We start from the raw sequence: 22,176 nt of genomic DNA, 5'->3' as shown, positions 1-22,176 counted from the left end.
TTACGCGATGTCCCAGGAACAACTTTACGCGATGTCCCAGGAACAAACATTTACGCGATGTCCCAGGGACAACTTTACGCGATGTCCCAGAACAACATTTACGCGATGTCCCAGGAAAACATTTACGCGATGTCCCAGGAACAACATTTACGCGATGTCCCAGGACAACATTTACGCGATGTCCCAGGAACAACATTTACGCGATGTCCCAGGGACAACATTTACGCGATGTCCCAGGGAACATTTACGCGATGTCCCAGGACAACATTTACGCGATGTCCCAGGAAAACATTTACGCGATGTCCCAGGAACAACATTTACGCGATGTCCCAGGAACAACATTTACGCGATGTCCCAGGAACAACATTTACGCGATGTCCCAGGGACAACATTTACGCGATGTCCCAGGAACAACATTTACGCGATGTCCCAGGAACAACTTTACGCGATGTCCCAGGAACAACATTTACGCGATGTCCCAGGAAACATTTACGCGATGTCCCAGGGACAACATTTACGCGATGTCCCAGGAACAACATTTACGCGATGTCCCAGGAACAACATTTACGCGATGTCCAGGGAAAACATTTACGCGATGTCCCAGGAACAACATTTACGCGATGTCCCAGGAACAACTTCTACGCGATGTCCCAGGAACAACATTTACGCGATGTCCCAGGAACAACATTTACGCGATGTCCCAGGAACAACATTTACGCGATGTCCCAGGAACAACATTTACACGATGCCCCAGGAACAACATTTACACGATGTCCCAGGACAAATTTGTAAATTTCTGGATTACTGTTAATCTCCATAGAATCAAGAACTCATGTCCAGTTATGTGAGTTCTTGTGAGTCTTGTGAGTCACATTATGATTGTGACCTTGCACCAAGAGTACGTGCAGCTGTTCACATTTTACCACACTACGGTCAAAGACAAGCTTTAGTCTTTAATGAGACAAAGGACATTGGAACAACTGCACAAAAACAATAACATGCAAATAATGTTTATTTATAACTACACAACTGAGAACAGAAATGTATTCAATAAAAACTGTTTGTGTTCATCATTTAAAAAAATGTCCAAGTAAATTAAATTAAACTGTAATTGCTTCATTAAACAAAGTCCCTTTGCAGTACAGCAGACTAATACATTAAAGTGTGAATATGTTGATTTCAAAGTCTGATGCTTGAGTATGGACAGAAAAACTGATCGCTGAAACCCCAGACTTTCAAAGACTGATTACATTCTTATTAACCATTTATGTATGACTATTAAATTATTATTTCAATCATTCACACTCGGTTTTTAGCTACTTCCTCACTCAACAACTAACCACAGGATTTACTAACCAATTTTAATAATAAAATAATAATTAATAATAAATAACCGAAATAGTAATAATAAAAATCTGTTTAACTACTACTACTACTTTTATGGAGCTGTTACACAGTTAATTCATGCTAACAGCTTTACATTTACATGACTGGATCTCACATAGATTTCTCTTACGCTGTAACTACATCAGTATATCACATTTTGTTCTTTATTGTCATCACTGTGTTCTTGTTGCTATTGAAATAACATTAATATGAAATAAATTATGGCTGTCACCTTACAAAAAACCCCAAACACCCTGTTTACAATCACTGAAGCACTGATTAAGACACATGTCTAACAAAGTATAGGGAACGTGGTTCTAAATATTTAGATATGAATAAAAGTAAAAACACATAATTCAGCAGTTGGTCCCCACCACGTTCCCACTTGAAGTTAGATACTGACTGTCCCGGGGAAGAAATTTGTGCAACCCTGTTCAGCTAAAACTTTTCCAAATGGTTTAGTGTGGTGCACATACAGCCTGCAGAGTGCAGTGTGTCTTCACAGTAGAGTCCGAATGCTGTGATCACTGATGCAGTTGTTATTGCTCATACCAACAGTCCAAAGTCTCTGGTTTTCAGAGCTGGAATATCACAGCGCAGTGCTTTTGTCAGTGCTTTTATCCTTCACATCCGTGTTGACGTTCTCATCACCCTCAAAGCCGCCATTTTCCCGTGGGCAGTGCTTTTACTCTTCTACATCAGCGTTCTGACCTTCCAAGTGCGGAGCGTCACTGTTTGCAGACGAACCGCCACCACAATACCTTTTGTAAAGCTGGAAGCCTGGACAGGAAACAAACCATAGATTCAGAACCAGTGAGCAAACACCTTTGGACAAAACCTTTGAAAGTGGAATAAACAGGACTTCAGTGACAAAGCATCTATGCAAGATGCCATAACAAGAAAATTTGAAGTCTTCTTTTCTGTTCAGTTTCAAGTATAAGTGAGCATCTACGATACACTGTAAACCAGTGGTTCTCAAATGTTTGGTGCCCAGGACTGATAGAATTCAAAATTTCAAGGTATTCTGCAGAAGATGCCCTCTATGTCATTTTAGACAATGTGAACTATAACTTTCATTCATTCCCTCACTGCACATTTTCACACAAAAACCTATTTTAATGCAAGCCTATTCTCACGTCTGTGACATTAAGTAGCACCATCTTCTCAAACACACAGGAATTGCTCATTTAAGCAAATGCTGTCCTTTGGATGTGTTCCAACATGCACTGGGGTATAGCATTAGTGGGATTGTGGAAAGTCCATTTTGTCACTGGTAAATGTGCAGGAGGTTTGTTTTAACCTGAAGTGAAAGGAATAAGTAAGGGATGGAAAAAAAACAGCAAGCAAAAAATACCACAAAACAAAAGATCTCCTAGGTGACATAAAAACTCATAAAGATGTTGCACTTCTCAAAGTTTTTCATAGCTGTTAGAGCATCAGTGCAGTAATGCTAAAGATGTCTGCATGCATGGGGAAACACAGGAAGCAGACCCGAGAAAGCGGTGTTGTACAATACCTCTTATTGAGAGTGCATTGTTCCTGCTTCTACTGGTTCAAATCCACCACTGTTTTACAGAAGCCAGTATTTCTCTCAGGAGAATGTTTAGTTAATTCCTGCCAATAAACGCCACAGTTGGGCTAATGACCATTGACATCTCTGATCCAACTAAAGCCATAAGGTTTTGTACCTGACAGTTGGTTGCTACTGGATATTTCAGATATCAGTTGCCTAGGCAACCCTACCCATATGGAAAAGATATATATAACTCTTATGAAGTTTGTATCTGTCTTGTGTGAAACTTGTATGAAAAGCATACAAGAGTGAAAACAGATATAAGATCCCTTGAAAAATTCTATATTGAAACTTGTATGTTTTGGATACTTACTAAAACAATATATGAAAGTAATGAGAAAGTGGCCACTTTCATGAGTAAATCATATAAGTTTTTACTATTTCTTTTCCATATGGGTATAACATATATATTGTCCTCTCATGTCACTTATAATCCTCTCAACGTCTACTTGAGCTGTTATTTTACACACTGTTGCAGGAAGTTGTGAAAAGTCATTGCCATTCAGGAGTCTCAGGTTGTAAAGCTGCTGCTAGTTACTTCATGCGAGGAAATTTCTACAGGTAGCTTTTGTAGGTGATTTTGGGGGTGCTTTTCTTCATCTTCTCCGCCATTCTCCAATGCTCTCCTCAATCACAGCTTTAAATGTGTCAGTCAATAATATAGTCAAATTCAATTTCTTACATTACTTTTATTTCTGTTACAAAATGATGTTTGGTTTACACAAAGTCCCTGGCACACCTGGACACCTCTTGGGAAACACTTAATTAACCTTGAATGGTGCCCTTGAATTCTAAGCAGCATACCCCTTTATGTAATTTGCTTTCACAGTTAGATAATTTAATGGTCAAAGAAATAGTAATAAGACTGTGAGGTAAAGTCATCCATTTTCCCAATTTTCCCGAAAGAAACTGGTGGAAAAAATATTCAAACTATGTGCTGACATGGATATTACGATACTTTATAGCTGACACAAGCAAACCACTGAAACAACATGAAGCACGCTGCAATTCTGTTACTGGTTAAACTTGGGTTAAACATTTAATCCTTATATGGCACAACACCTGGCTCAAACTGTTGACTCGACACAGCAAAAAAAACATCACAATGGAGGAAAAGAAGGAAAATAAGGAAGCTGCATTCACTGACCAAGAATTGAAAAAAAGTCCAGTGATGCAGGAGAAAATGGCCAATGTATATTTCATGTGTTTTAAGGTCTTACATCCCACAAAGACGAGTGCTGACACGAGCTGGAAGATGCTGTAGATGAGGGGGAAGGCAAACATGATTTCCAGCTCCTCTGGGCTGAAGGACAGCTGGACGATAGTGCTGCACAACTGGCAATTCTGGAAACCTGTCTCCAGTGCAATGGTTCGACATCTGAACAAATAAAGGAACGATGACGAACCTCATCAATAAGTCAAATTTTAAATGTAGCGGTGTCAGAAACATTTTGGTGTCACCTCACCTGTACCACGGTTGACCCACAAAGCGAGCCAGGAAGAACCCAAGGCTGCATCCAATAAAGGGGTAGATGGTGCCAATTATCCACAGGGAGGGAGAAATGGTCCAGGACGACTGGTAGAGGACTCCTCCAACCACAGCTATAATAATAATGAGAACCAAGCCAGCAATGGATCCCACCTGTTCACAACATAAACACTCCATTAAAACCCAGTCCAGGTGATTCAACTGGTTGGGCACTATAGAATGGAAATATCACATCCCCCCAGTATGTATGATGGAAATGCTATTTCTAAAAAGAAACATGTCACACAGGCACAAGATGTAATAAGTGAAAACATTAAACCTGTAGAATTATATTCAATAAACTGTAGAGTATTCCTACCTTCACGATCTTTTTTGCCATCTCAGGCCACCTATGCTTTACGTACATTCCCACACCGATCGGGATGATTAGGGCTACCAGTGTGATACCTGAGGATGCAAAAAAGTAGATTATAAAAAGGTTACCTTAGAGACAGGAACAGCCTTCACAGTTACATCCTGATAATGCACATTATTGAGAGCACTTGTTTGAAATTCTTACAGGTGTTTCAGTTCTTTGAAAGCTTTCCTTACCGATTCTGTCATACGGGATGTTGATGGTGTCACTGGATGTCCATACGCTGGTGTAGATTAAAAGACAGAGAGGCATCATCCCCAAGGCCAGGAGAGAGGAGCAGGTTGTCATACTGATACTGAGGAGCGACGGATTTGGACACCGATGAGTTTCCTGCATTTGTCCCTAGCTGTGCTTATACACACTAACACAATCTGTTTTATTTAAATAGTGCATTAACATTGAATAAATGTAAATAAAACTCTAGACCAATAAAAACTTATGACACATTAATTCTATTGTGTTCTCTTGCCAGGTACCTACACAACAAGAAACTCTTCCTTAAAATAGCTTAAGAGTGTTCTGGGATCCAAAGAACATGAAAATGTTCCATTTAGTTTACATACACAGATGAAAAAAATAGCTTTAGTTCCTCTAAGAGCAGCACTTGGTGATAGTGTGGAAAAAGAGGTTCCCTTTTAAACAGGAAGAAACCTCCAGCTGAATCAGGCCCAGTGAAGTCTGCTCTTTAACATAAAGGGAAAAAGAAAAAAAAAATAGCAATGAACCTGCCCAAGGTCTCACCTGAGGTCCATGTCTCCATCCAACCAGTAGCAGATGATGTTGGAGCTGGAGCCACCTGGACAGCAGCCCATGATGATGATGACCACTGCCTGCACAGCCTGGACCCTAAAAGCCAGTGACAAGGCAAAAGCTGTGAAAGGCATAATACCAAACTGGCAGAGGAAGCCAATGATAATGCCCCATGGCTTCTTAATGTGGCCCCACAACTTTACAGCCCCCACTGTGCAGCCCATGGCGAACATGACCATGGCGAGCAAGATGGTGAGCACCGTGCTCATCACTACTCCCAGGATGGCATTGAAGTTACTGGGAGGAACAAGGCAGTCTGTGCCCGAGCAGGCTGTGGCAGCATTGTCACAGATAGCTGGCAGCATGGTGGTTGGCTTCAGCGTGGACATCGCAGAAGAAGAATATCAGCAGATACTAAAACTTGCACACACTTTGGGGCTTCTTAGAGTCCTTGAGGTGAGACAAGTCCAGTTTCTCCCCCTGTCCAGGAAGATGGATGTGACAAAGAGAAGGAGTGAGCTTGGAACACTCCCCTTTATGTCCACGGTTTCAAAGCCAAATGAAATTGGGCGGAAAGATAAAAAATTAACCAATAGTCTATGTTTTATACAGTCAGCGTTCAAAACACATGCATATAAAAAAGAAAATCACAATGAAATATGAAATGCCATTACACCATGGCTCCAGTTTTTACAGCCTTGTGGGTTTTAAAGTTTTAATGAACTCTCATGTCATCAAGCATCATCATGCAGGAAAAGTTTCAAAGAGGCAGCAGCCACAGAATACATGTCCTTTGCACAACTATATATGGCCCTCTTTGGTCTCTTAATCATTCTTTTAAACATGAGTAACCCAGAGCCCATAAAACAAAATAAAGGTGTACAGTGGTCCTTCGTTACTTCTAAAAAATAACCTGAGATAGGTAAAATCTGCAAAGTAGTCAGCTTTTAAAAAAAATGTATTATAGATGTTTTAAGCTGTAAAACCCCTCACTACACACTTCATACACTTTTCTCAGACAGGCATGAACATTTTCACACTTTTCTCTCTTGTTTAAACACCCTCAAAGTTCAAACCTTTGTAGAACAATAAGTCCAGTATTATAGAATGAAACCAAAGATCAAACCCTCTTTCAGGTGCAGAACGTGAATAGAGCAGCTGCCAGAGAATTCAACATCAATGAATCAAGTAGAGGAAGCAAGAAGAATGAGTTAAGTTTGACTTATCTGTTTTGTTTCGCTTAACGCGCCTTATAATCCGGTGTGCCTTATAATCCGTAAAATACGGTAACTTCTATCTTCCTTTAGCATGTCCGGAAGTCCAACTTTTTGTGCGATGCTTAGCGTCTTCCTCTGCCTTTTGGGTGGTACCGCAGTTGCCTTTGACGGTTCAAAATGTTTCGTAGCCATTGTTGTGTTTGTTGGGGAGAAAACTTACAAACATACAGCACAGCACTGCAGAGTCACACTGTAGCGATCGAAAATGTATGTGAATTTGACAAGCCGAATGCATTCTGTTCTGTACAGGAGACTAGGCACGGAGGAGAAAGCTCGTCATTTCATGGTGACATAATCTTTAATTAACACCCCAAAGTCTGCATGATCAACCATTTTGAACATGAGTTAATTTTTAATCTGAAATGCTGTTAATATAAAAACAGCCTCCCTAATTTAAAAAAACAAAAACAAATCCACCACGTGAGTGTGTTTAAACCCAGCAGGAGATCCCAGGGCTGTTCCCTGATTAGTGGCTTTATTTTCCATATATTTTATCTTTTTCCTGGTTTATGTAATTTATGATTCGTTCACAGGGGTTTCGTTCAAATTAATGAGAACATGTTGTAACAGTCACAATGGTGTGGTTTCTCTTTATCAAAATGTAAGGTAAGGGTTAGTAACTTCATAAGTATGCACCAATGCCCTCCCTTTGCAGTATGAGAGCAACGTGCTTGCACGTGAGCGTATGGACTGGACAGACCTTAAATCTTTCACCTCTTTAACTACTTGCAATGTTGTAGGAACACAGGTTGTGCTTCATGTATGATAAGCGGGCCTGTAAGGTAGGTGTAGAGAATGTGCACTAAAGGACAAGCACTGTGGAATTCCCAGTACCAGTGTGGTCGTGAGTTTTTCTGACTGTCCTGTTAAGTGCTTCTACTGCTTCTCTTAACCACTGAGTACAACCCGTGTTGTTTTAGTTTATTAAAGTCTTTACCTCCTTCCTAATTCACTTTATGCAACTTTGCCATTACCTATCAATTATCATCTATCATTTATTTTTCAGACTAGTTTATGTAATTCATGATTTCTTCACAGGGGTTTCCTTCAAATTAATCAGATCACGTGTTGTTTCATTTTATTAAAGTTTTCATTTTAAGCACTTGCTATGTAGTGTACTGTACATGAGTCATCATGAGCTTAGAAACCTAAAACACATCAACGCGATACCTTTTTCTATCCTCTCTGGATGCCCATATCAGTCCATAATGGTGATGCCAATATTTAACTTTCATTTGTGAACTAAATTAAATGTTTTACGTATAAACATAATACAGATTCTCGAGGAAGTAAACATTTCCATGCTAAATCTGGTGCATCTCATTTTAACACATGAAATGTCTGTCTGTGTGTTTGCTGCTTTATCCACCAACTCCCTCTGCACAATCAAGAGTTGAGCAACCAAACTTGGCACACAGGTACATTTTAGGCCTCTACAGGTTATGATCTATATGGTGGATTTACAAATCTGATTAATGTTGCCTTCACCCTCCACATCTCCTTGAGTTCTTTTCTCAGCTCTTGGTATTTCTCCAGCTTCTTGTGTTCCTTCTTTCTAATGTTGCTGTCATTTAGGATAGCTACATCTATCACTACAGCCATCTTAATCTGCTTATCCACCACTTCTGTGTCCAGTTGATTAGCCGTAATCAGTTTGTCTGTTTGTATCTGGAAGTCCAACAGGATCTTGGCTTGGTTATTCTCGACCACCCTACGGGGTATGTCCTATTTTGACCACGGGACTTCTAGGCCATATTTGGCACAGATGTTCCTGTATACTAAGCTGCACATTGGGTTACGCCGCCCCATGTGTGCCCGGCAGGGCATAAATAACATCCAACAAATATGCTTGTTTAGATAACAACAATAATAAAAATCTGTTTATCTTTATCTACTTTTATGGAGCTGTTACACAGTTAATTCATGCTAACAGCTTTATTGGTAACCATATTTTTTATATAAGAAATGTCACATTTTTCTTTAATGTTATAGCAATCTATTTACATTTTTTCTTGTATTTGTGTAACTTAAACTGATCTGTATACTTTTGGGTTTTCTTCATCCTACTTGATTTCTACTTCTTGTCCATTGCATTTATTTAACTGCCAACCCCTCTGCCAAAGCAAGTACAGTTGCACTCAGTTTTTTAAATTGGTGTTTCTTCAGATTATGTGTATGTACCACCACCTACATCTGAGTTATCCTTCTGCGGTAACTGTACCTCAGTGCCACTTCATCAGGCAGGGTCGTTTCAACCACACACTTTGAAAAAAAAAAAAAACAACTCCACAGCACTTTTTACATGACTGGATCTCACATAGATTTCTCTTACGCTGTAACTACATCAGTATATTGCATTTTGTTCTTTATTGTCATCACTATGTTCTTGTTGCTTTTGAAATAACAGTAATATTAAATAAATTATGACTGTCACATTACAAAAAAGAACAACAACAACAAAAAACCACCCTGTTTACAATCACTGAAGCACTGATTAAGAGACACTAATAATGTACAGGCAAAGAGGTTCTAAATATTTAGATATGAATAAAAGTAAATAACACATAATTCAGCAGTTGGTCCCCACCACGTTCCCACTTGAAGTTAGATACTGACTGTCCCGGGGAAGAAATTTGTGCAACCCTGTTCAGCTAAAACTTTCCAAATGGTTTAGTGTGGTGCACATACAGCCTGCAGAGTGCAGTGTGTCTTCACAGTAGAGTCCGAATGCTGTGATCACTGATGCAGTTGTTATTGCTCATACCAACAGTCCAAAGTCTCTGGTTTTCAGGGCTGCAATATCACAGCGCAGTGCTTTTATCCTTCACATCCCTGTTGTTGCTCTCATCGCCCTCAAAGCCACCATTTTCCTGTGGGCAGTACTTTTGTTCTTCTAGATCAGGATTGTGACCTTCCAAGTGCGGAGCGTCACTGTTTGCAGACGAACCGCCACCACAATACCTTTTGTAAAGCTGGAAGCCTGGACAGGAAACAAACCATAGATTCAGAACCAGTGAGCAAACACCTTTGGACAAAACCTTTGAAAGTGGAATAAACAGGACTTCAGTGACAAAGCATCTATGCAAGATGCCATAACAAGAAAATTTGAAGTCCTCTTTTCTGTTCAGTTTCAAAATTAGTGAGCATCTATGATAATCTGTAAACCACTGTTCTCAAATGTTTGGTGCCCAGGACTGAAAGAAAAGTGATGAAAATTTCAAGGTATTCTGCAGAAGATGGCCTCCATATCATTTTCAACAATGTGAACTCTAATTTCCATCCATCCCCTCACTGCACATTTTCACACATTAAAACCTATGTTTATTCAAGGCTGTTCTCACCTCTGTGACATTAAGTAGCACCATCTTCTCAAACACACAGGCATTGCTAATTTAAGCAAAGTCTTTCCTTCGGATGTGTTCCGATTTGCACCGGGTTATGGCATTAGTGAGATTGTGTTAGGTCCATCTCATCACTGGTAAATGTGCAGGATTACTATTTTTAGGGGGTTTGTTTTAACCCCTGTTTTAACCCTTTCTCTCTAAATTACTTCAAGTACTTGTAATTACCTAAACCCAACACAGAACCTTTTGGTTTGCAAACTAAAGAGAGTAGAATTGAAAGGAAAAGTGAGGGATGAAAAATAACAGCAAATAAAACATCCCACTAAACAAAAAAACTCCTGGGTGACATAAAAACTCATGAAGATGTTGCACTTAAAATTGTTCATAGATGTTAGAGCATCAGTGCATCAGTGCTAAAGACACAGATACAAACGCCCCGCCATTGCTGCAGGTCAGCCAGCTGGCTGCTCAGTTGCCTCAGTGACACGCTTGCACCTAGCTGCATGGCTGCATTTCATCACTGCTTCGCTCAGTTTCATCTAAGACAGAGACTGCGTTTCCAGACAATATTACATTTGTTGAGCACGATGGCATCTATGATCACTGCAGTGCCACTTGGACTGGTAAAGATGAGAGTGTTTCAATGCTGGACTCTCTCTCACCACCTGTGTGCATCGTGTCACCTCTGGAGGAGGCTGATGGTAACTGCATCGTGCATGCTAGTTCTCTATCCCTGGAGGGAGCCCAGGCTACTGCATCAGGGCTCTCAGATGGGAGGGTGTTGTTTCGCAAGGTGGTGTCCACAGATGCTTCCCTAAGGGGGTGGGGAGCGCTGTGCGAGGGTGCATCAGTGAGAGGGATCTGGTCCGCAGCCCTGTGTGAGCTTCACATCAACCACTTAGAGCTGTTAGCAGTGTTCTTAGCTCTCAAACATTTCCGTCCAGTCCTGGAGGGCCAGCATGTCTTATACAGGAAGGACAATTCAACAATAGTCTCTTACATAAACAGTCAGGGAGGGACACCCTCCCTTCCCCTATTAAAGCTGTCTCGCTCTCTGCTGTTATGGTGCAGTGTTCATTTCCCCCAAGGGGGGTACTCTGGTGAAGGAATGGAGGTTGCACCCTTAGATAGTGGCTCAGATTTGGGATCTGTTTGGCAATGCAGAGGTAGATCTTTTTTTGCCTCCAGGGTAAATATTCACTGCCCCCTGTTCTTCTCAATAATCATTCACAATGCAACCTTGGGCATGGATGCGCTAGCGCACCAATGGCCAGTCATGCTCCTGTATGCATTTCCCCCAGTGGAAATGATATCTCAAATTTTAGAGAGAGTGCTGTCAGCAGTCTCTCTGACTGATTGTAGTGGACCCCTGGTGGCCCACAAGGTCTTGGTATTCAGAGATAATCAGCCTGCTAGCAGTGAGTCCTTGGCAACTTAGTCTCCGCAGGGACCTCTTCTCTCAGGTGGGAGGAGAAATAATTCATTCGCGCCCGGATCTGTGGCGTCTGCATGCTTACCTGCTGAGAGGTCAAACTTGATTGCTAAGGGTCTGCTACCTAGTGTGATAGCGACAATTGAGAACACTACGGCCTCATCCACTAGAGGCTTGTACTGTGAAATGGCGAGCCTTCGAGCAATGATGCCAGGACCGCCACATTGTCCCATTCCAGTGCTCTTTTGTGAATGTTTTGAAATTCCTGCAGGAGCTGCTGGATAAGGTCCTTTCATTTTCAACGATTAAGGTTTATTAAGCAGCTATATCTGCTTGTCATTTTGTCTTTGACGGGGTGACACCAGGTGCATATCCCCTCACCATACCTTTTCTGAAAGGGGTTTGTTGGCTGAGACCTGTGCTTAAGTCCAGTGTCCCTGCTTGGGACTTTTCTTTAGTGCTGGAGGCATATGTAACCCCCCTTTTGAACCCATTGAGTCCGTGGATATGAAATTTCTCTCATATAAGACTGCATCAGTTCTCACTTTGGCTTCAGCAAAGTAAGTGGGTGACCTACATGCGTTGCAGTGCATCCCTCCTGCACAGTGTTCTCTCCTGATGGCCATAAGGTCGTATTGCGTCCGAATGCTGCCTATTTTCCCAAGGTCAAGCCTGCATCTTATAACTGAATGGAGTTTGAGTTGCTGAGCTTTTACTTCCCTCCTTTTGCATCTGAGGAGCAGAGGAGGATGCATTCTCTTTGTCCAGTGTGTGTGCTACGTACCCACATTGAGAGCACTCAGAATGTGTGTTTATGTTACAGCTGTTTGTTTACACAGAGCTCTACCTCTGGCTGGATTGGTGAAGCAGACAGAGGCTGTCCCACTGGATTATAGAAGCAAGCTCTCTGATGTACAGCACCAAAGGTCTTGCTTTGCCCCAGGGAGTGAGAGCTCATTCCATCAGGGAATGGCGGCCCCTTTGGCCCTTTTTAAAGGGGTACCTGTAGCTGATATTTGTGTGGCAGCTAGTTGGGCATCACTGCTGCTGTCATAGGTGTTATGATACTTGATCTCTGACACAGATAAACCACCAGAGAAGCATGAAGCATGCTCCAACTCTATTACTGGTTAAACTTGGGTTAAACATTTAATCCTTATATGGCACACACCTGGCTCAAACTGTTGACTCGACACAGCAAAAAAAAAAAAAACATCACAATGGAGGAAAATAAGGAAGCTGCATTCACTGACCAAGAACTTTAAAAAAGTCAAGCGATGCAGGAGAAAATGGCCAATGTATGTGTTGTTTGTTTTAAGGTCTTACATCCCACAAAGACGAGTGCTGACACGAGCTGGAAGATGCTGTAGATGAGGGGAAGGCAAACATCTTTTCCAGCTCCTCTGGGCTGAAGGACAGCTGGACGATAGTGCTGCACAACTGGCAATTCTGGAAACCTGTCTCCAGTGCAATGGTTCGACATCTGAACAAATAAAGGAACGATGACGAACCTCATCAATAAGTCAAATTTTAAATGTAGCGGTGTCAGAAACATTTTGGTGTCACCTCACCTGTACCACGGTTGACCCACAAAGCGAGCCAGGAAGAACCCAAGGCTGCATCCAATAAAGGGGTAGATGGTGCCAATTATCCACAGGGAGGGAGAAATGGTCCAGGATGACTGGTAGAGGACTCCTCCAACCACAGCTATAATAATAATGAGAACCAAGCCAGCAATGGATCCCACCTGTTCACAACATAAACACTCCATTAAAACCCAGTCCAGGTGATTCAACTGGTTCGGCACTATAGAATGGAAATATCACATCCCCCCAGTATGTATGATGGAAATGCTATTTCTAAAAAGAAACATGTCACACAGGCACAAGATGTTATAAGTGAAAACATTAAACCTGTAGAATCATATTCAATAAACTGTAGAGCAGGGGTGTCAAACTCCAGGCCTAGAGGGCCGGTGTCCTGCAGGTTTAAGATATCACCCTGGGTCTACACATCTGATTCAAATGATTAGTTCACTACCAGGCAAATATGACACATCAATATTTCATTAGTGTTGTCACATCACATCCTGTAAGCAGAGTCTGCCTGTGTCTTTTCTCTGGAAATTAATATTTCCAGCCAATATAGGCAATCCATCAACATGGCTGGAGAGTTGGTAGTTATATACAGTCTGTATAAGTGTGGTTAATCTAATCTAATCACAAGTTGATCTGGCTGTGGGCTGTGGCACTTGGCCAGAGGTGGCGCTGGTTGACTCGACTCCATGTTAGTGCACAAAGTAAACTGCTCGCTGTAGTTGTGAAGCAAAAACGCTGAAACCGGAGAAATAAAACGTGCGAGGGGAACGATAACGACGACAAGAGTCTCCCGATCGTTTACTCTTGCTGTCCTGTGAACAACATCGGCGTGGTGTTAATTGTTTGCTGTTTTCGCGATCGCGTTGCGCGTGAGGATATCACAGGTAAACTCGCCACATTTTTAAACATTTTGTTGTTCAACAACATCAAGACTGACGGAGTGTGTTTGAGATAACCTCACAAGTGTCACAGATGACACATTTGGCGTTTTTATGCTGGTTTGACGGTAGCAGCTCCTGAAACGCAAGACTGCCACACATCTGTTCGACCAACGGCAGTAGATCTAAACGCCAGTAGATCTGGAACACCGGGAGGTCAAGGCTTGATAGAGTCCAGGAGCACAGCTAACTCCTGGCTTATTGTATTCAACCCTCCTGCACTCTTTTGCTACTCAGGTTAAACATGATATATATAATTAGTTAGTTAGTTATGGCTATGGATTGAAAATACCCCCCACACCCCACCCTACCCCTAATGGCTACACCTCCCGAAGAATTTTGTCTGGGCTCTTATCTCACTTTTTTATTTCAAACAATCAACAGAAAATTTCACAGACATAGTTTTATGTAAGGTTTTTAAGGCTGTGGTGTTAATTTTTAGGTAAAATGAGCCCAGCGGCAGCAGCAACGCTAGGCTAACACTAACTAGCTAGCTAGGTGAGAAGGGTCAGCTGTGATCTGAGCTGCACGCCCCAGTGTCCTGAAGGTGTACAGGTCCTGCAGAGATGGGAGTTTACAGCCAATCACCTTCTCAGCAGAGCGCACAACGCGCTGCGGTCTCTGTTTGTCCCTGATCAGTAGCGGTTTTTGATACGGGCGACACGGGCGGTTGCCCGGGGTGGCATCGTGGTGGGGGGCGGCATCACGGGCATCGGCAAAAAAAAAAAAAAACTGCTCGTACTCATGCTGCCCCAACATCAGCTGGCGCATATTGGGAATGGTACAGGCACCGATCGGTTTTCTATCGCCCATTTGCTGGGAGTAAGGGCGCCCTCCGTTTGCGAGGTGCGCCTGCTGCTTGCGGCACAGGGAGGAGAGGGCGGGGCGGCGGGGAGCAGCATCTAATAACCAACTCGCAAAATAAACACTGAAACAGTTTCACAAAACTTAGCAAGCAGTTTGCTGACTGTAGCATGGAAGATGGGTGGTCTCGTAGGGTCTTGCATTGAAATCTGCTGCAATGACCCGGTTACTGCGTTCACCAGATATCAACACAATTTCGATCCGCTCCTAACATGTTAACCTCTTCGACATATCAATGGCTGTGAACAAAGAGAAACTTGTAAATAACTCATGAAAGGATAACCAAGCACACCATTGGGCAGAGAGAGTGTTCGCCCGTGGCGCCAAACAGGCTAGGACCGTCACTGTCCCTGATAGTGGCTCCAGCGTACCACACGGTGATGGAGGAGGTGAGGATGAACTCGAAAGAAAGGAAAGAAAGAGTGGAAAGTGAATCTCACATGAAGCGGAGGAGCTCAGAGTTCTCTCACTAATCTAAATATCTTCAGACGTGAGTGCAGATAGTAGTGGGAACATTTACTCAAGTACTTAAAATACATAAAGTCTGTGTTTCAGGTAGGTGTTTCCGTGTTATACTAGATTCTGCTATTGTCATGGTTGGCTGTGTGGCAGGCAAGCAGAAGCGGTGGACCCAAAAATGCAGGACTCTTGGAGACGGGAATAAGCTGAAAACGCAGCTTTATTGCTGGAAGAATGATTGAAAAATAAAACTTACAAAAGGAAAACAAGACTAAACCGAGGTGCTGGAGGACTGGACATTACAAACACACAGCAGGTTGAGGGTACGACACGACAGGGAGCACAGGAAAACACAGGGCTTAAATACACAGGGGAGTAATTAGGGAATGGGCAACAGGAGGGAGACACAGCTGGGAGAAATTAGGCTAACGAGACAGGGGAGAGGTAAAACTGAACACACTGACATAAGACATGAACTTTCAAAGTAAAACAGGAAATAAGAAACAAATCACAAAACCGCAAACATATACACAGTCATCCAGGACACACATACACACACATACACATATATATACACTCTCCACAGTTATGTGTTAAAAATACAGTAGATCAGGTCCATCAGTCAGAAACGGAGCCTGGAGACGTCTGAGACAAAGTTTTTGTAGCTCTCTGTCGACGTTCCTCATAATATTTCTAAACAAAGACACATGAGGAGAGACGGGGAGAGGAGCACTGAAGGGACTTGCACTATGGATAACTGTGGATTCGCTCATGCTTAGGGTCAAAGGTCCTTATAAGACACCGTTCTGATTGGTCGCACACATATATGCTGCTTTCAGGAACCGTTGGAAAACAAAACATCGATCCGCATATTACGAAACCGTACCATTAAACAGTAGCGGGTAGGGTTGCAAAATTCCCGGAATTTTCAAAGATGGAAACTTTCCATGGGAATAAATGGGAATTAACGGGAATTTATGGGAATAAACTGGAAATTTTCAAAATTGAAGGTTGGCTCTTCTTAGGGAACTTAAATATAGTTGAGCAAAGTATATTTTAGCATAATATTGACAAAAACAAACAAATGCAATTCAAATACACTTGAATATCCATGCCATTCCTTAATCACATGTACAAAGCACATGCTTGCTGCATGGCTATTGAGACCACCTACTGGCACTGTGCATGCCTCCATCATATGTACACATGGACCACACTTTTGAGCCTGAAGGACAAAGAGTATTGAAGGCACATATTTGAGCCTGTGGACTTAAGAAGTGAGGTAAGGTTTGATGATATTATGGGAAATTATATTCATTAAATGTTTAAATTGTGAATATCACATAAAATGTATTAATCTGGTAGATAGCAATCTGATAAGATGCTAAATAAAATGCTAGCATCTGTTAGATGCTAAATAAGCCATAGCTAGTATAACACAAAGAAGATGCTAGCTTCCTCATTTGGCTGTTTTGTTTTGAAGATCATTCCAGTTGTTTAGCTAGCCTTACTATTTATATCTGTTTATTATCATATTGCAATTGTATTATTACGATCTCTTGCATTGCATTAGCATTTTTACAAGCTCTTGTTTTATTTTACAGAAAAATGCCACGTGCGCTATCTGATGTGTGGAGACATTTTACACCAGCTAATATACAAGGGAAATCTGTATATATGTGTAAGTATTGTGATAAGACGTATGTGAAGAATGCCACAAAAATGCAGCAGCACATTGCAAAGTGCAAAACAATTCCTCAAGGCCCAACACATGCAGCAGCCAGGAGTTCCACTCAAGGGGAAAATGAATCTGTTTCAGCTGTATCAGAGTCAGATACCCACTCATCAGCTCCTGGTCCCTCTGGCATCAGAGGATTCTTTGATTTTATGGATGACACTAGCCAGAAAAGCGCAGATGAGTGTTTCGCTCGTGCAATCTATGCAACTGGCTCACCCCTGATGCTGACATCCAATGTGTACTGGAAGAGATTTTTGAATGTTCTCCGACCAGCATATATTCCCCCAACCAGACATGCATTGTCTACTCATCTACTGGATGAAGAGTTCAGTCGAGTTCAAGCAAAGGTGAAACAGACCATTGACCAAGCTGACTGTATTTCAGTCATCTCTGATGGATGGTCCAATATCAGGGGACAAGGAATTATTAGCTACATAATCACCACTCCTCAGCCTGTGTTCTACAAGTGTGTAGACACAAAGGAAAACAGACACACAGGCCAATACATTGCAGATGAGCTAAACGTGATCAATGACCTTTGACCAGATAAGGTTCTTGCACTGGTCACTGACAACGCAGCCAACATGAAGGTTGCCTGGGCACATGTGGAGGAGACCTACCCTCATATAACTACTACTGGCTGTGCTGCCCATACACTAAATCTTCTCCTAAAAGACATAATGGCACTAAAAACAATGGGCACTCAATGGAATAAGAGAGCGAAGCAAGTTCTGAAATATGTTAAAGGCAAACAAGTAACTTCCGCTACATTTCTGTCAAAGCAAAAGGAAAAGAACAAGAGTACTACACTGAAGCTTCCCAGCATAACGCGATGGGGTGGTGTTGTTATCATGTTTGACAGCCTTCTGGAGGGAAAGGAGTCTCTGCAAGAGATGGCCATATCCCAGTCTGTAGGCAGTGACATCAAGAAGGTCATCTTGGATGATGTGTTCTGGGAAAGAGTATCTAGCAGTCAGAAAATCCTCAAACCTTTTGCAGCAGCAATAGCGAAGATAGAGGGGGATGGTGCCATCTTGTCAGATGTCCAGTGCCTTTTTGCAGAACTCAAAGAAGAAATCCAGACAATTCTGCCCACTTCCCTACTACTGAAAGCAGAGGAAACGGCTGTGGTCAAGTCATTGGAACAGCGGAGGGAGTTCTGCATGAAGCCAGTGCATGCAGCAGCATACATGCTGGACCCCAAATATGACAAGGGCATACTTTCTGGGGAAGAGATCAACGGTGCCTATGCGGTCATTACAGCCATGTCGGACCACCTGGGTCTCGATAAAGGCAAAGTTCTAGGCAGTTTGGCAAAGTATCGAACAAAGCAAGGCCTTTGGAAAGGGGATGGAATATGGCAGTCATGCCAGCACATATCTGCAGCCACCTGGTGGAAGGGACTATGTGAATCTGAGGCCCTTGCACCTGTAGCCTCCATCCTCCTCCAAATCCCACCATCATCAGCCGCCTCCGAGCGCAACTGGTCACTGTTTGGGAACACCCACACAAAGGTTCGCAACAGGCTCACAAATGTGAGAGTGGAAAAGCTGGTCGGCATTCGGGCAAACCTACGGCTCTTTGAGCCTGACACAGAGCCATCCTCAACAAGGCTGGAAAGTGACACTGAAGAGGAAGACTCAGAGTTGGATGCTGAGGAAGTGGACATGTTGTTGGGTGATGATGAGGTCCAGGAAGAGTCTATTGACTGAGCAAAAATGAGAAAAGAGGATTGCTTGAAGGAAGATTTGCATGTTTAATGGGACGTTTTGGAGGATAAGTGGCATTTTTCATTTAACCTTTTGAATGGGACTTTGTGGAGATTTTTGGACAGGGGGCATTTTTGAATGAGCGGGGTTAGGGGATGGTAATATTGAACTCAACATTTCTGTTTTTATTCATCCATGAAACAAGTTATTGAAAAGTGTTCTTTCTACTGTACTTACAAATAAATCTGTTGAAATATCTGTTGAAAACATTTTGCATGGAGGTTTTCTTATGATTTCTGTTTATATTTATGCTTGGAAATAATATATTCCCAGTTAGTTCTCCTAAATTCCCATTAATTCCCATCATTCCCATTATTTCCATGGAAAGTTTCCAATAAGGAATATTTCCAAAATTCCCAAGCTTAACTTACCATGGAAATTTACCGGAAACTTTTTGGAAATTTACCGGAAATTTTCCACCCCTTTGCAACCCTAGTAGCGGGGCAAAATAGCCATACAAAGTCTGTAAAATGTATATAAACACAATTATCATGAGTGTAACATATAAAACAGTTTGCCATGACATGGGCTTGTTCAAAATAGTTTCTTTTAGGTTGAGCCCATCTTATTAGTCCATAAAGAGTCTTCATAATAACATAAGTTGTCCCACTAATTGGGTTAAAAAACGTAAAATCAGGATTGGGCTTCGGGTTGTAAACAATAAGGACTGTATACAGTTTATAATGATCCTCCAAAACATGTACATAATCAAAATACACAAAAGGCACATGTTTTTATTGTCCATTTCAACAGATGCCCCTTACTGGGGACTCCTTTTCCTCTCAGTTGTTGCAATGTGAGGACACAGGGTGACCCGAGTGGGGGGCCAGGCGGCACGGGCGGGTTAGGGGGAGCTCAAGTTGGTGGCCAGCCTCCATGCACAGACCACACCTGTTCCCATCCCGGGCCCCCGCGTCACTCACAGGTTGCTCTCCAGGAGGGAAATGTCCTGTCTTGTCCCGAATAAAGGGGTTTGAGGCTGGGCTTAGGGAACCCAAAGGTTAGGTTTAGGGCTGGAAGAAGATGGGGGTTGAAATTAGGGCCCAATGTCCAATTGGGGCTCCAGGCGGTTAGGTTTTTGGGCCGGAATAAAGTCCCTGCATGGGGTTAAGAGAGGTTAGGGTTAGGGAAGGCCTCAGGGCCAGGAGTTTATAATGGGATGGCCATGAAAAGGCCTATACCAGTAAAAATTGTGGAGAAAAGGAAAGGAGTAAAGAGAAGGGGAAAATTCCCCTAATTGGAGTTATAGCACCCTCTAGTGGGTTGTATTGGGATTATACTCTCACATAATGGCTCCTGAAGTCTCCCTCAAGCACAGAAATACATAATAAACATGAAATCAGACACTCAAATTGGTTTCATGGAGATGCCCCATTAACACGATCATTCCAATGATCCAACATGTGCTCTGCAGTCTTGTCAGTCCAGCGAAGATCGTCTGATTCCGTGCTGAACTTATCAGCAGGTAGAGCAGGAATGTGCTCCTTTAAACCTGTAATAAAATTGTTTATGTGCAATAATGTGTCTTGTTCTGTTTTGGGAAGAGCAGAAGAGAAGTTAATCACTGGGATATAAATGTCAGCTTGAGGGAATTTTTCTTGTGCCGTCCTCAGCGATCTTCTCAGCTCCGTTATTGGTGCATTTTTATCCCTCTGACGCCTGTTATTCAGGCCCAAGGATAGAACCAGCTTCTCCACCGACGTGTCAATATCTGCTTTATCCAGAAGGGTCTCTGCATGGGCCCATTTGGCCCCTGGGAAGCTGTCAATTTGGACTCCCTCTGCTACATAAGGAGGAATCATGCCCACATTGGAGTCTCCGATGATGACCGATGCTTCCTTTGTGTGAAGTCTCCACTCTCTGAGCTTTTTCTTTGTGCTTGGATGTCTCGTCGGGGTGCATAGTCGTTGTCCAGCTGAAGCTATGTTGGTCTTCTTGGGGGTGGATTCCCCCTGTATGAGGTCCATCGCCACCATGTTCTGTGGTAGCTGAATGGCGGGAGATGATTTCCCCTCAGCAGAAATCCCATGGAACGCTGTAGGGATTCTCCTCGCCCTCTGGTCTCTCGGTGCCGCTTGATTGGGCCCTGGCTGTTGTAGATCCACAGGAGGAGGGGCAGGTCTCAGATCGCCGTCTCTCCCCTCACCCGTCTTGCTGGAGGGTGACTGTTCACCTCCAATCAGGTCAGGCGTCGTAGCAGTCATAGTTTTGGGTGCGGTGTTAACTGTGCGTGGAGCATGAACTTGTGCTGTGACAGAAACAATCCGGCCCGTAGTGGCCTGCTGTGCTGCGGGTTGTGCGTGCAGAGAAGCTGATTGTGATGCTTCAATCAGGGGTGCAATCATGTCCAAATGTCTCACCTCTCCACTTACTTGTGGCTGATGATCTGGTTCATTGATGGTGTTGCTCCGCTCCGTTAATCCAATGGTTGCCTGCACATCTGCCAGCTTTGCCACAATGACAGCCTCAGTTTGCTCCAAAGATTCAGGCTGAAGACAGCGGCCCAGATTCCTTTTAGCCCAGGATGCCGCTACCTCAAACGGGCCTTTCCAGTCCTGTACAGGGAACTCAAAAAGAGTCTTAACTGCCTCCTCAATGCGTTCATTATAATGATCACGAAGGATTATGATGGCTGTATGAGTCCAGTTCTTAGCATTGCCCTCAATTAGAGTTTGCGTTTCTCTATTGGGGATGGCTGGCTTAATCACAGTCATTAGATTGTGAGCTATCTTGTTCAGGGAAGGAGGAGGAACGTCCCCCGAAACATTTTTTAAGTGGTGCACTGCCTTAATGAGTTTATGAGTGATGCGAACCTTTGCTGAGAAGTCAGGATCATCTGACTGTATTTTCTTCTGTGGAGGTTCGGTCCGGTCCGTTCGGGAGGAATTTACATACCGCTTATGCTGAGTTGATTCCCGGTCCGTTATCCGGTCCCGGTCAGGTCGTTTCCTCTGGTGGGCAGCGTAGCGGTCCACGATCCGTGGCTCTCCGCTCCATTTTCGCTGCCGCGGGTGGAAAAAGTCTCTCTCACCTCCGTCTCGCCCTCTCCTGGTAACCGAGGTGTAGGCTGTGCGATCGCTGCGGCGGGGGGACGGTGTACGTCTGTCCGGCCATCCACGGTCCGTACCCCGTCTCTTCCGGTGT

At 43.0% G+C, this 22,176-nt stretch overlaps 2 protein-coding genes and 1 long non-coding RNA gene across 3 annotated transcripts in view; 1 reads left to right on the top strand and 2 right to left on the bottom strand.

The window, feature by feature from the left end:
• LOC146513251 (uncharacterized) overlaps positions 1-22,176 on the bottom strand; it is a 234,897-nt gene that overhangs the window by 189,570 nt on the left and 23,151 nt on the right. The gene's annotated exons all lie outside the window — the stretch shown is intronic.
• Positions 987-6,412, bottom strand: LOC146513255 (ileal sodium/bile acid cotransporter-like). The gene is given in 6 exon segments (XM_085169529.1): positions 987-2,166; positions 4,180-4,337; positions 4,426-4,601; positions 4,807-4,895; positions 5,040-5,158; positions 5,605-6,412. Coding segments are annotated over 6 exon segments (1,131 nt in total). The 5' UTR covers positions 6,003-6,412; the 3' UTR covers positions 987-1,975.
• On the top strand, positions 13,892-15,128 carry LOC146513254 (uncharacterized). The gene is made up of 2 exons (XR_014875696.1): positions 13,892-14,148; positions 14,275-15,128. It is a non-coding gene; the product is annotated as an uncharacterized LOC146513254 (long non-coding RNA).

This window comes from Neolamprologus multifasciatus, chromosome 8 (assembly GCF_963576455.1).
Source record: "Neolamprologus multifasciatus chromosome 8, fNeoMul1.2, whole genome shotgun sequence".
NCBI classification, from domain to species: Eukaryota; Metazoa; Chordata; class Actinopteri; order Cichliformes; family Cichlidae; genus Neolamprologus; species Neolamprologus multifasciatus.
This window is presented reverse-complemented; position numbering and strand designations above follow the sequence as displayed.